The sequence below is a fragment of the Ipomoea nil genome, unplaced genomic scaffold (genome assembly GCF_001879475.1).
Source record: "Ipomoea nil cultivar Tokyo-kokei standard unplaced genomic scaffold, Asagao_1.1 scaffold2705, whole genome shotgun sequence".
NCBI classification, from domain to species: Eukaryota; Viridiplantae; Streptophyta; class Magnoliopsida; order Solanales; family Convolvulaceae; genus Ipomoea; species Ipomoea nil.
Genome location: NW_017619133.1, coordinates 1,409,131 through 1,424,253, shown reverse-complemented (window position 1 = coordinate 1,424,253; position 15,123 = coordinate 1,409,131). Strand labels below are relative to the sequence as shown.

Here is a 15,123-nt window from a genome sequence, read left to right as displayed (position 1 = left end):
GAAAATTCCGTTAATTTCTTGGCAGTGTGCTGTCCAAAAAAATTCTGGCTAATGTAGTTTAAAGAGTAAATTTGAGAAAATTACTTCTATGTCATGGATGTTAGAATAATTATACAATCAAACACTTGTAATGATCTAACCTCATAGCGGAAGCATAGGAATCGAGAAAAACTCCAGCCATAGTTGACACCTTTGTGTATTGCGTTGTGAATAATCGTAGTAGAAATTTCCGCAGAGTAACGATGTCTCTCACTTGGTCTCCGGACAATATAGATGGTGTATTTCAAGTGTTCCGGAGCAGTGGTAGGACCTAAACTTATATAGCCTTATATGCGCTTTGTAACGGAAAACGTTACATCCTTTTCAAACCGCAACATAATGGTCATAAATGACCTATTAAACTTGCACCACTTAATGGTGAAATAATGAAAAATGTTACATTCTCCCAATTAGTGCAAGTATTAACTCAAAGAAGCCAAAAAAAAAAAAAAAAAATACATGTGTGAACCATAAAGATAGTTCCTCTTAATCAGAGTAGTATCCACTTATGATTACAATATAACTTCTTCTCTAAGTACCTTATGTGGCATAAAACTTAATGAATAAACCTTATGTTCATTCTTGATTATAATTCGTTATCAAAAACTAATTATTGCCGCAATGGCTAAATTTGGCCTAATTAACTTGCACAACCTCATTGTACAATATTAATGGAAAATGTTATAATTTTCCATTTGGTGCAAGTATTGGCACAACCTTTGTTGAAGATAAAAAAACATGAATCATAGTGATATGTCATATAAATTAAAGTGTGAGTAATACCATCTATGCATCACATGCATTTTGATTCCCAACTCAGGTCCTTTATGAATAAACCCTACGTTTATTCTTGGTCCAACCTTAGGGATGTTTCTCAAATAAATATGCGCATAACCATAGGAGAAACCATCCAAATTATTACATAGAAGTGACAACATAAATGTATGTATAATATAGTTACTTAATAAGTTCCATGTGCCATGTATGATCCCTAAAATTCTTATAAGCATGCCTTAAATAGGGATCCGAAACTATTAGCAAAATGCTAATATATTACATGACTGACTCATAATCTTTAATATTATCGCTGACAACTAAGTTTTCAGAGTTGACACGTCTGCCACTCCTACTCTCATTAATCTTAGCCAAAAGATACTAAATGAGTAGTCCATATTCCAACGACTTAGATAACAAATTCATGAGTCTTAAGCCCACAAAATGAAATGTTAAACATACACCTTATAAATAATCTCCAAAATAAAAAAGGAAGTCCAACTTTTATGTCCGAGAGCAATAACGAGGATTTATTAATGTAATGTTATGAAACAATAAAAAAATATTGTATCATCATAAAAACAAAAAATCCCCAAGATTCATCTATATGAACCAACATCATGAGTCTTTGCATGCTTTATATCTCTCAACATTGAATCTTGAACCTTTTAAATCTTAATGGCCCAGGATCAATTTGATGAGACGAAAGACTCCAATAAATTCTAAAGAATCTAATTCGTGATAGTTCACCATAAACATAATGCCATTGTTATAATAATAATAATAATAATAAACTATTAATGTTGTTACAACATTTTCAGAAATATGTTGCACAACTTGTAGTTCAACAAATTGAACTATTGATTTTATAATAACAAGGCGAGGTGTCTTATCCTTGAAGTGGACCAATCTTGAAGTGGGACATCTTTAATGATTTTTCCAAATGATCACTCCCACTGATCAAATGGGGCATCTTATTGATCTTTTAAATGATCACTCCCGTTGATCAAACCATTACTCCCACTCTTAAATTTATTCTTGAGCATAAATGGTATACCCACTAATTATCAGCAAGTCCAACTAATCTAACAAGGATTATAATTCCCCACCATAGTTGGACATGCTAAATATGTACATGTAACAGACACAATTTTCAACTATTTAAACAAATTAAATTGCTTTAGTTGAAATTTGGCTAGATATGTATAATTCCAACATAAGGATCCAAGAGTATATCATGTCCAAATTCAAAAGCTCTATTGTGGTTGGGCTGAAAAACCAAGTAAGCCACATACAATAACAATTTCAAGTTACTAAAGTTTTGGAGTTTAACAAAATACATGTGTTGCCAATGCAACCCATGTGACAGAATTATAACTGGCCTTAATGTTATAAATTCTAAAATTGGTATGATAAAATTTTATCTTGATTATCAATTTAAACAGAAGAATCCAGTGACATAAAACTTGCCTGTAGGCTAAAGATTTATTCAATTAGACTCAACTGAGACTTTATGATAATCAAATAGAAGAATCTAGTGATACAAAACTTGCCTGTGGGCTAAAGTTTTGTTCAATTAGACTCAACTAAAATTATATGATAAAATTATTATCAAAAGGGATAGAAGAATCTAGTGACATAAAACTTGCCTGTGGGCTAAATTTTTATTCAATTAGATCCATTTACAACTTTATGATAAAACTATCAAACCATGTTCCTTTTCTCAATCCTTGTGGGTAAATTAAGAAATATGATTTGATATTTTATCTTGACTATTTACATTAATATAATAAAATTCATGTGGGTAGATTTTATTATACTTTATGTAATTAGTCACAAAGTGATCAAAATAACTTAATAATTTTAGTTATGAAATTGTATTGATCACTTGATATTTGTACACAAAAGAATATTAATGTACCAAGCTATTAATCCAAATTTCTTCCATGCATAATAAATACACATAAAAGAAACTAGACTAATACCACAAAATGTACACATAAAAATACCTTTGAATATGCACATATATCATAACTTTATGATAGAAGACGCCAATTTATTTATATTATAACCATATGTTAAATAAATTGACCTTCCTATCTGTAATGATAAAACTCACCAAAACTATATTCCGATGCATAATTTCCTGTGGGCTAAATTATGATCATAGTTTGGTGTTTTTACCCTAATTAATTATATAAACATAAAAAATTGCCCGTGGGCTAAATTTTATTATATCATATAATTAATCACAATCAATACGTCTATGACTGTATGTGATCTCAAAAAATTTCAATTAATCAAAGATACCGTGGCTATTACTTAATTAATCAAAATTATAAGATCACTAGACAATTTTCTTAATATCTTAGGCATCAACTTTAAAGCCTAAAAACAATTATGCAACAATATGATAAACAATTTCAAGTGTACTCCCAGGAAAGTTGGTTGGGACAGTGCCTCATTAAAAAAACCAACTCCTTATACAGAGAAAATGTTTCAAGGGAACTAGTAGCACATTGGCCCCTTCCCGAAAAATTTTTCACCGGTTCATGTTTTCTCACACTAAATGCCTAATTGACGAGCAATCTTTCCAAATCTTTAATAGTTCACCTATGGAAAAACTTTTAATCTCAGGTGAACATAATGCACTACCGTTTATTATTCCACACACAAAGTTCATCTTAACAAGGAATTATTATAATTCCTATCTTATGCAATTCCAAAGGCATAATTAAATTCACATAACTAGAAAATATAATGTTATATGCTAGTGAACAATTATATGTGAAATTCAATATGCTCATATCCAAATAAATTGTACACCATAATAACAATTTAAAATGAGCTATAACATTATTATTCAAATAACAACATAAATCCAAAACTTAAAGGATTATAAAATTTGAATAATAATTTATAATAACCACATACTTTTCAATTATTGAAAATTTTTAACTTGTAGGCCCAATACAAAAATGATCCAATGCATATAGTAAACTTTATGAGAACTAGCTTAAAATTGTAAATTCTAACCATAATAAAACCATATGATATGTTGACATTTACGAATTAAATTCTCACAAAATTGAATAATTTAAACAATAATAGTATGCACTTAATTTAATTATATGCATAAAACAAACTCAAAAAATATGAATATAAAATCAATATTCATACTTAATCAAAGTGGGCATCACAATCCAAAAACAATAATGATAACAATATCATTATTAACACATATGTTTTGGATCAAGAATGAAATAGTTTCAAAATTATGATTTCAAATCATACTATCAAAATCGAAACCAAATGATGATAGTAACGACACAAAACATTGATCCATCGGTTCAAAAATCAATAATCGTTATTACTATATTAATTCTAATAATTATTACATATCAGTAATAACGGAATAATCAATTTTCTTAATTGTAACCGAACAACATTTAATTATAATAATGAAAATCATCATTATTATTAAATGTTACATAATATCATCATTATTACCATAAAAGTTTTGGACAAGAAAATTCAAAAGAATTTCAAAATATGATTCTTAACATCACAATCTAAATTATTATGAAAATAATAAAATAATATTCAATTGTCATAACTATATGTTTTTCCTTAAATCCTTAATGTCTCAAAGCAGGTCAAGACAATAATTATAGCATTTAATCACTCAAATTAGGCTCATAAACCTCAATGGCCTAAGTGTATTATAACATGGAAAAAATGGTCTAGTACTGATATAGACCCAAAACTTAATATTATTACCAACGATGAATACCAAAATATGGTAGTTAGTAATAATTAAAACTTAATAAACATGTTATAAATCCAAAAAGGAGCTACAATTATTATTAAAATATCAATCAAAATGGTAGGATCCATACTTTAATGACCCAAGATAGGTCCCAAATAACTTGTTAAAAATAGGTTCTAAAGTCCCAAATGAAAAATAGGACTAAAGTATTCTCAAAATTAAATGAGAGAGGAAATAATTCATTTGAAAAAAAAAAGCTAAAGATAATTCATTTGCAAAGTTGAATGATAATTTAGTAATGAATGAGAGAGAAAATAATTCATTTGGAAAAAAAAAAAAAAACTAAAGACCCAAATGAAATAAAGGAACTATTAAAGAAAATTAAGCAGGCCCAAAATAACTAAAAATAGACTCACAGTGAATGAAAAAACTGATAGGGGCTATTCGGGTTTGGGCCTAAGCCCTACCCATTCCTTTTTCATCCTTTCTCAAACCAGAAGTGTTGAGTATTCTCCTCCAGTGCGGCGCCGAGAAGAAACAGAAGCAGCATCGCCGAGAAAGGAGGCTCGCCCGCTCCGCCGTCGTCCTCAATCGTGACGCCATCACCGCACCTCACTGTAACGCCAACCGCCCTTAGTTGCCACCCAGCGCCGCCACCACTCTCGTCGACGATGCCATCCACCGTCTGTCCGTCTGTTGGATTTTCCGTAGATAAGAATTGGGGAAGAAGAGGTGAATGTGAAAGTGTATTGAATGAAAAATATCAAAATCATATTATAGAGGGAAGCTGTCTGCTCTATATACAAGCTAGCTAACTAACTGATTTGCAGAAGTAGAAAGTAAAATACTGTTAACTGATTGTAACTAACAAACTAATCTTCAACTAAATCTTCGTGACTTGACTTCTTGTTTGACCTGTTGTATGAGTTCACAACCCCCCCTTCCCACCCCGGAAGCTGGAAGATACATATTATGTAGCTCAAGCTTGGAAATAATATCATGGAAACTATTCCGTGCAAGGGTTTTGTAAAGACATCTGCAAGCTGATTAGAGGTGGAGACATGTAGAAGTTTTAGGACTCCTTTTTGTAGCTTTTCCCTTACTAGGTGACAATCTAACTCAATAGGTTTTGTTCTTTCATGGAACACAGGGTTCTCAACTATGGCAATGGCAGATTTGTTGTCAAAACACAATGAAGCTGAAGGATTTTCAATAACCCCTAAGTCTTGCAGAAGGTATAGAAGCCATTGAATTTCACATGTTGTAGATGTTAAAGCTCTGTATTCAGCTTCAGAGGAACTCCTTGAGATTGTGACCTGCTTTTTGGATTTCCAAGATACCAGTGAGGTGCCAAGGAATATGCAAAATCCAGTGAGTGCTCTCCTGGTGTCTGGACAAGCAACCCAGTCTGAATCAGTGAATCCCTTCAGCTGTAAGGAAGACTTTGCTGAGAAGAAGAGACCCTGACCTAGAGCTGCCTTAATGTATCTTATAATTCTGTGAGCGGCTTGCATATGTATGTTGGTAGGACAATCTAAAAATTGAGATAATTGTTGAGTGGCATAGCTAATGTTAGGCCTTGTGATTGTTAGATACAATAGCTTTCCCACAAGCCCTCTATATTGAGAGACAACTTCAAGTTTTTCAACAATGTCTTTGCTGAACCTAGCTGAGGTAGCCATAGGTGTTTTTGCTGGCTTGCAGTCTGTAAATACTATTTCCTCTAAGAGTTCTAATGCATATTTTCTTTGTGTCATGGAAATTCCAGAGCTATTCCTTGCAATCTCTAACCCAAGAAAGAACTTCAAGGGGCATAAATCTTTAATATGAAAGATATTGTCTAAATGCCTTTTGATCTGCTGAACTTGATTTGAATCTGGACTTGCTATCACAACATCATCAACATAGACAAGTAGAGCTACAAAACTATCTCCTTCAACTTTAAGAAATAGAGAGGAATTAGATAGAGCTTGCCTGAAACCCATATGTAACAACTCTTGAGTCAGCTTCATATTCCACTGTCTACTTGCTTGTTTCAAACCATAGAGGCTTTTTATTAATCTGCACACCTGACTAGGTTTTTGAGGAGTAAATCCAGGAGGGAGTTTCATGTAGACTTCTTCAACTAGGTCACCATGAAGAAAAACATTGTTCACATCTAGTTTGTGTAGAGTCCATCCTTTAATAGCAGCCAATGCCAGTAGCATTCTTATTGTGGTTATTTTTGCAACAGGACTGAAGGTGTCCAGATAATCAGGCCATGAGTTTGTGTGTACCCTTTTGCAACCAGCCTAGCCTTGTGTCTCTCTATGGTGCCATCAGCTTTAAGCTTGGTTTTGTACACCCATTTGCAGCCTATGGGCTCTCTGTTTGGAGGAAGTTCTGTCAGTCTCCATGTGTTATTGGCCTCCAAAGCATTGATTTCATCCTCCATAGCCTTTCTCCAACATCCTTCATTTATAGCTTCATTGTATGTATTGGGTTCTTTGGTTATCAGGACATTTACTGCAAAAGCCTTAAAATTTTGAGATAACTTGTCATAAGATAGAACATAATAAATGGCATGTGGGGATGTCCTTTTTACAGTGGCATTATGATAGGTGTAGTCAGCAAGATAAGTGGGAGTGGCCCTGGTTTTGGTAGACCTTCTTGGTTCCCTTACTTGAACTGGGGGTGCAGGGACTGGTTCTGTACTGAACTCCCTTATTTGAACTAGGGTTTCAGATTGAGCTTTGACATCAGTGTCCTCTTGGCCTTGATGCTGATCATTTGGACTGATGAAATCTTCTTGCACCTGTTCATCAATGTCTAAATAAGTTACCCCTTCAGATGGTAAAATAAGGTCAGTTCCCAGGCTGTTTTCATTGTCCTGTGCACTTTATTTGCTTTGATAGGGAAAAGTACTTTCATAGAAGCAAACATCCCTAGATAAGAACACCTCTTTGGTGTGTAGATCATACAACTTGTACCCCTTTACTCCATTAGCAAAGCCCAAGAAAATGCATTTTCTTGCTCTTGGAGAGAATTTGTTCCTTTGACAGCTAGGAGCAACTGCAAAGGCTAGACAACTAAAAACTCTTAGATGTTGATACTATGGCACCTTGCCAAAAAGGATTTGATAAGGTATCTTGTTGTCTAGAACAACTGATGGAAGTCTGTTGATAATGTATACTGCATGAAGGATGCAATCACCCCAAAAATGCTTAGGTAGATGAGCTTGAATTCTGAGAGCCCTAGCCACTGCCAAGATGTGGCCATGTTTTCTTTCCACAATGCTGTTTTGTTGAGGAGTGTATATACATGATGTTTGATGAATGATACCCTTGGTTTGATAGATTTCTTTCTAGAAGAATTCCTTCCCATTGTCAGACCTCACACATTTAATAATTTTGCCAAATTGTGTGTTAACCAGCTCACAGAAATCTTGTAACAGCTGCTTTACCTCACTCTTCCACCTCATCAGATAAACCCAAGTAGCCCTGCTGTGATCATCCACTAAGGTGAGAAAATACCTGTGTCCATAAACAGTGGGGGTTTGATAGGGTCCCCAAATATCAACATGTATAATATCAAAGCAGTTATCTGAGATATTAGTGCTAGGTTTAAAAGGCAATCTTCTTTGCTTGGAAAAATGACAACAATCACATACATTTGGTTTGTCATTACAGATTGTATTATCAATGGAATGTAGAAATCTAATCTTGCCTTCTGAGGCATGTCCCAATCTAGCATGCCAAAAACTACAACTATTTATAGTAGGTTTACAAAGAATGAAGGCAGTGAGATCAAGTTGTTAAAGTCTCTTCTTCAATTCAGCCACCCCAATCATCCTCCCATGGAGTTGATCCTGTATAATACATTTGTTAGAGTGAAACAAGATGCTACACTTGGATTGTAACACCCCTGATTTACCACATATTTAAAACGTAAATTCAAGGTAAACATCTAAACATCAAGACATAAAGCAAGCAGAAGCTATATAAAATCGGTAAGTGTTATGCCACACCTATCTCAAACATAGGTGCACAGGCGGGAAAACTAACAAGTCAACAAAACATAAAGTGTCTAGGCACACAGGCCGCTAAACTAAGCTCACAAGCCAACAAAAGATAACGTCTAAACATGGTAGCTAATCTATCTAGCGCTCTCAGCATCTACTCAAAACCTGTAGAATAAAGGGATAACACCCAATCAGCCCGAATATTGCTGGTAACCCATCAATACGCGTTAAATAACATATATAGATAGATATAATCAAAACCATTTGAAACAGGAATACAATATATATCATTTCAAAACCAAGGAGGGAAATCAACTTCAAAGACTCAACAATCACTCACAAGAGAGATGAGGATCTTCATCCTCACAATACAATAAGACCACAAACTTGAGAGACTCACAACTCAGGATGCACCCTACTGATCACAAAGTAGAGTACACCAAGACATGCTCAAAGGCAAGGAATCACATTCACACGGTGACAACTACATGTCACAAGTATCATAGTTCCAACCTTATGGCTACCCCCGACCTTATTACAGTTCCAACCTTTACCTCCAACATACCACCGAACTCTCAGTACACGAGGGTACCATTAATTTCATTCACACAGCCTCCAACATGTGAGCCAAGCTCAGATACACACCACCAATCACAATCATAGTCACACAAGATCATCATCATTACCAAGAAGACTAAGGCTCAACAATAGCCTCAACCAAGTATCAATCAAGGGTACAACGATTTACATATGTTCATATCATAGGAATCAATCAATAGATCACAACAAAGACATGAGACCATACTCAACAACGAAGGATCACAATCCAACACCAAATGATTGTCAACAAGGGTTGCTAATCCCAATAAGAAGGAACAAACTGCACATACTAGCATTTCAACATGAAACTAGCATGCTTATCAAACGGGTAAACCAAACATAGTTCCATAGAACATTCAAGACTCACAATAGCCCAACAAATCACAAATTCGGACCCTTAGTACGATTCAAGACACCAAATCCTACATGGATTCCTAACATACCGTTCTAGACATACAAAACATCAAGAAGACTCACAAATTGCCCAATAAAACAACATCGGGAGGTCAAAACATCAATACCGAGACAAAAGAATCACGGGGAAAAAATCACCGCACGTCGCCAACAACGTTCCCCTCGGGTGGGGCGGCGGGTAGGCCTCTGCCCGTCGTTCCGCCCGCGGGTATGTACATGTACACCAAAAATATCCCTTCGGGGATTTCCAACAACACAGCCAAGTTCAAGTCCAAAACACCCAAAATCTCACACACAACAACAATATGACTTGAACCCAAGAAATAACCAAGCAATGGCATTCAAGAACCCTAAGAACAAGCTCTAAACATGCATCAAATCTCACAAATCAACACAAGAATCACAAGTAGAAGCCAAGAATCTTCATATAAGTAAGAAAATAGGTTTTGTAAAGCATGGGCTACCTTTGTAGCCGTACAACTTTCACTTATCCACCCTTAAAAGCCTTTCCTAGAGCTGCTCTTCCACACCAACTTCTTACACATAACAAAACACAACAAAGATCCTAACTTTAGAAAAAGACACCTAAAAGGATATTAGAAACACCAAAAAGCCAAGGATCTTACCCTCCCCTATGCTCAAGATGAAGAAAGTAGGAATCTTGGGAGAAAATCTTGCAAGACTTGGATGCTCAAATTATAGCTTGGAGAAGCTAAATCATTTTAGAGAGAGACTAGAGTTTTTGTGTTTTAGGTTGAAGGGTGAATGAAATGAAAGAGTCTTGCTAGGTTAGCTTGAATCACAAACTTTTGGTAGAAAGACATTTCTACCCTTACTAATGTTGGAAAGACAAGGGAACAAAGGCACAACTCAAGAAGCACAATGTACAACCCTTTGACTTAAGTGACTAGTCAAAATCTAGTCCATCGACTATTAAATTTCAGGATTTTAGAAATAGATTAGCAAGGAAACTTGGATTAATTCTTCAATTAATCCTTGATTAGTGTTTGGATTTATGGGGTGTCACATGGATCTCCTTGTAAGTTCACCCAAGGAAATTAAGTTGCAGTGAAAGATAGGCACACAGAGAACATTGAATAGAACTAGATCTTCTGACAACTAAATTGTCCCTGTTAGTGCATTTTTTTTTAGAAAAACCCCAACATATAATTGACAATATTATTATGGCAAATTAAGATAGAGTTTAGCTTGGTGTCTATTTTGCTCCAGAAGATGAATGATTGATCAATACAACCAACAGACGCGCCGCTTGGTCAAGCCACCAAAGATCTAATAAAGGAAGGTTTCTAAAACATGGAACACGGTTATGAAATGATAGTTTTGGAAAGAATATCAGCGAATCAGCTTAAGAGGTATGGATCGAATCTTAAGATTTCTTTCTTCACAAAAAGTCCTACCATCTACGATCAGAGATATATTTGGAGAGTGTCCAAATCAAAGAAGTACATATATTCTTATTCGCTCAGAAGTTAGGGTTGCATTGAGTGAAGCCGCAACACTCTATACTAAACAGAATATACATCTCTGGTTGTCATGCCTCTTCTCAAGACTATGCGTTCTTGGTGATTGCGAAGAATAACTTGAGAAGCATCAACATTGCTTAATTTATAGGTCGCGAAGATCACTCAGTTGTAGGAACAGTGTGGGACTGTGTTATTAAAGCGGACTGCATCAGAGTTAGCTCTCCAATTGAAGGGATTTCATTGGACTTTTGAATGCGTGGCTCTCCGACTTCAACAATCCACTAAACCTTTGTAGACTGGGTACTGACCTTGTGTGGGGCACTTGGGTGAGATTTTTTTTCTCTTCCTTTGTACATTGGATTATGAGTTAGTGGATTGGACGTATCGGTGATCATCCCCCAGATGTAGATACACACTGTATCGAACTGGGTAAACAATCATATGTGTTGATTTACGTACTTTTTGCATTAACCTTCCGCGTGACTGTTTAAACTAGAATCTAAATCAGTCAATCCGTATTCAACTGCTAGAAACTAAATCTTAATTTGGATTAAGAGAATATGCAAAATTATGTGTGGTATCAGAGCATTTAAGTCTATATAGTGTCTTGATCCATACGGGAAAAGCTTTTTGCCTTTTATCTCCCTTTTAGAAGCTGGTTGCTTGGTTGTCTGTTGGATTTTAGACTGCTCTCTACTTGTGTGTTCTGGGCAGTTGTCTGTTTTTGAATCAGGATGGATGCAAATATGAAACCACCAGAATTGGATGGTCATAAATATTCCTTCTGGAAGGCTTGAATGGAGATTTATCTTCAAGCTCAAGGCACCAGAGTTTATCGTACTGTCCTCACTAGATGGAGTCCTCCGACAGTTTAGAATGCTGATGGAACCACTGAGATCAAACCATTGGAGACACGGACTGAAGATGAGATATCGTCCTCTGATCTGAATAATAAAGCACTAAATTCTATTGTAGGATCTCTACATGAATCAATCTTTACTTTGGTTATAGGAATAAAAGAGGCAAAACGTGTATGGGAAATCCTTGAAACCAGGTTTGAGGGCACCAGTGATGTAAAACAGTCAAAGCTCCAGATGGTCCTATCAGAATTCGAAGCTCTCAGGATGGGTGAAGAAGAAACTATCTCTAACTTCCACAGTCGTGTTCAGAATTTGATGAATAGAGTATCAGTACTTGGGGAACCGTTTACTGATGAAAGAGTTGTCAAGAAGATCCTTCGTTCTCTACCCAAACGATTCCGAATGAAAGTGACTGCAATTCAGAAAAACACAGTCTGGGAGAAGAAGAGTGTATGAGAGCTTATGGGGAATCTGCATACTTATGAACTATAGGTGTTGGCTGATGACGATCCTGTAGTCAACAGAAAAGGCAAGTTAGTGGCTTTTGTAGCTAAGGCTGATCGAGAATCTGACATAGATGATATAGATGATGCAGACTTAGCCTTGTTAACAAAAAAACTTCAAGAAAATTCTGAAAGGTTTCAATTGAAGGACTCAAGGACAGCCTAACAGGACTCAGTACAAAAGTGGAAACTTTTCATATCAGGAATTGGAACCGACCTCTTTCACAAAGAATAGTCAGTCCCAGACTGGATGAATAGGACAACTGAGAACCACATCTACAGATGGAGTTAAACCGTTAAATCGGTCAGTGCAATGTCAAGAGTGTGAAGGGTTTGGACATATACAGTCTGAATGTGCAACTTATCTCAAAAGAAAGAAATCTATGTCTATATCTACCCTAAGTGATGATGAAGAGGAAACAACAGATGACCCGTCTGATGATAATGTTGGAAACTTCGTAGCCTTCTTCATAGCAACAGAGGTTCACTTAGAAGAAGATGAAACTGATGGTGAATCCTACATATCATCAGATGATTTTGAAGAGCGACAAGTTCAGCTAGAGATGGAATTTTCCAAACTGGTTGGTAGTTGGGAACAACTAGTGAAAATCAACAAGAATCTGAATGAAGATTTGAAACACCGAGATGAACTACTCAAGAAACTAAACACTGAACTAGTATCAAAAGATGATCTTATTGCTCAGATTAGATCTCGAGAAGGAAAGCTGATAAAAGAACTGGAGGATCTGAAGAAAAATATCAAGATGATGGATACCACTTAAACCTCAGACAAAATCCTGGATTCTGGTTGAAATCCTAATGATAAAAAAGGGCTTGGATTTGAACGTGGACAGTGCTCAATGTCAGCTCCTGCATTTATCAAAAAAGGAACCTCTGGTGGTGATTCAGTTCTCTATCATGAACGTGGTCAATCATCAAGATCTACTCAGTTCTATCAGAGTGGAAGCATGACTGCCTTGCTCACTAAGGATGAATCTAGAAGAGTCAAATTTCTGTCCCAACACTCAAAGTTTAAGACCAAGTATGTTAAAGTCAGATCATATGTACCCATCTGTCACTACTGTCTAACAAAAGGGCACACCAGACCTGAGTGTTACTTCTTTTACAGAGATCAAAGGAAAGAAAAATATCGGAACAAGACAATTACTCCATTCATAAAGCAAGTTTAGGTCAGGAAATCAGAAGTAATCTGTTATCCCACAATAGTATTGACTGCCTCTATGACCAAAACAAGATGGTATTTCGACAGTAGATGCTCCAGACATATGACTGGGAATGCCAAGTGTCGTATGTCTGTTCATCATAGTAGCGGATCAGTGACCTATGGGGACAGACAAAAGGGAAAGATAGTTGGTAAAGGTACTCTAAATGTGTCGGGGCTGCCACATCTGGAAGATGTTCTCGTGGTTAGTGGTCTGAAAGCAAATCTTATTAGCATCAGTCAGCTGTGTGATCATAATTGGAATGTGTGTTTCAACCGAGACTGTTGTAGGGTTCGTGATAAGGCAGATCAAGTGGTAATGGAAGGAACTCGCTCGTCTGACAATTGCTATGTTTTAAACAATGATACTACTTGTTTTATATCTAAAGCAGACGAATCAAAACTATGCCATCGACGTTTGGGTCACGTAAACTTCAGAGATATGGACAAAGTGATCAAATTTGATGCTGTTCGAGGGATACCAAAGCTTAAAGTGGAACAGGATGGAGTTTGTTGTGCATGTGCTATTGGAAAACAAATTAGGGCTCCCCACAAAGCAGTAAAAATGACTACTACTGAGAGATGTTTAGAATTGGTTCATATAGACCTTATGGGACCAACACAAACTGAAAGCATTGGAGGAAAGAAATATATATTTGTGTGTGTTGCCGACTTTTCACGGTTCAGTTGGGTATACTTTCTAAGAGGAAAGTCAGAAGCGTTTAATGCTTTCAAAACTTGGTGCATAAGAATACAAAAGGAAAAGGGCGAACCCATTGTAAAAATCCAAAGGCTGAGAAGTATCATGGAAAGGAGTTTGAGAACATCCTATACTCAGACTTCTGTTCAGAAAATGGGATAGCTCATGAATTCTCTGCTCCACGAACGGCACAACAGAATGGGGTTGTGGAAAGGAAGAATCGAACCTGATGCGTAGTATATTTGCAAACAAATAATACTCGGAGTACAAGTTATCGATCCACAAGGAAGTGGTTGTATCAAGCACTAGTTACATTATTCATTAGAACTAATCCTAACAATTGTTTGGATGATTGATTTGCATAAAATAAACAAAATAAAGTATAGATTCAGGATTTTGAAAACAATTAGAGAGAAGATGAGATTCATGGGATTCAAGTATTTAATCACCTAGTGCCAAATCTTAATGACAATATTAAAATCTGGGTTTAACAAGTGTGAGGATGCAAGGTGGTATAGAGCTGCTCTCATAGTCACTAACACTAGTGAATTTCCACTCTCGTGGCTTAAACACCCAATAAAACAAGATCAAACATCATAAATTCCTAACTTCTACCATCTGTCGATATGCAATAATCAAGAATTAAGCTCCCTAACAAAAACACTAATCAAAGTAATGCCCAACTCTCGTTGTGACACAAACAAAGCAAACGAAACAAGTAACTATGGCCACTAATTACAAGCATCAAACAATATTAT

At 35.8% G+C, this 15,123-nt stretch overlaps 1 protein-coding gene across 1 annotated transcript; it reads right to left on the bottom strand.

The window, feature by feature from the left end:
• Positions 1-5,454: 5,454 nt before the first annotated feature.
• LOC109156283 (uncharacterized mitochondrial protein AtMg00810-like) lies at positions 5,455-6,789 on the bottom strand. Its single transcript, XM_019304135.1, has one exon. It carries the CDS (start codon positions 6,787-6,789, stop codon positions 5,455-5,457), a length of 1,335 nt encoding a protein of 444 aa, XP_019159680.1.
• Between the last annotated feature and the right edge of the window lie 8,334 nt (positions 6,790-15,123).

Bases quoted from the DNA above. Each gene is read 5' to 3' on its own strand.
- LOC109156283 (XM_019304135.1), bottom strand. From the start codon at position 6,789: ATGCTACTGGCATTGGCTGCTATTAAAGGATGGACTCTACACAAACTA.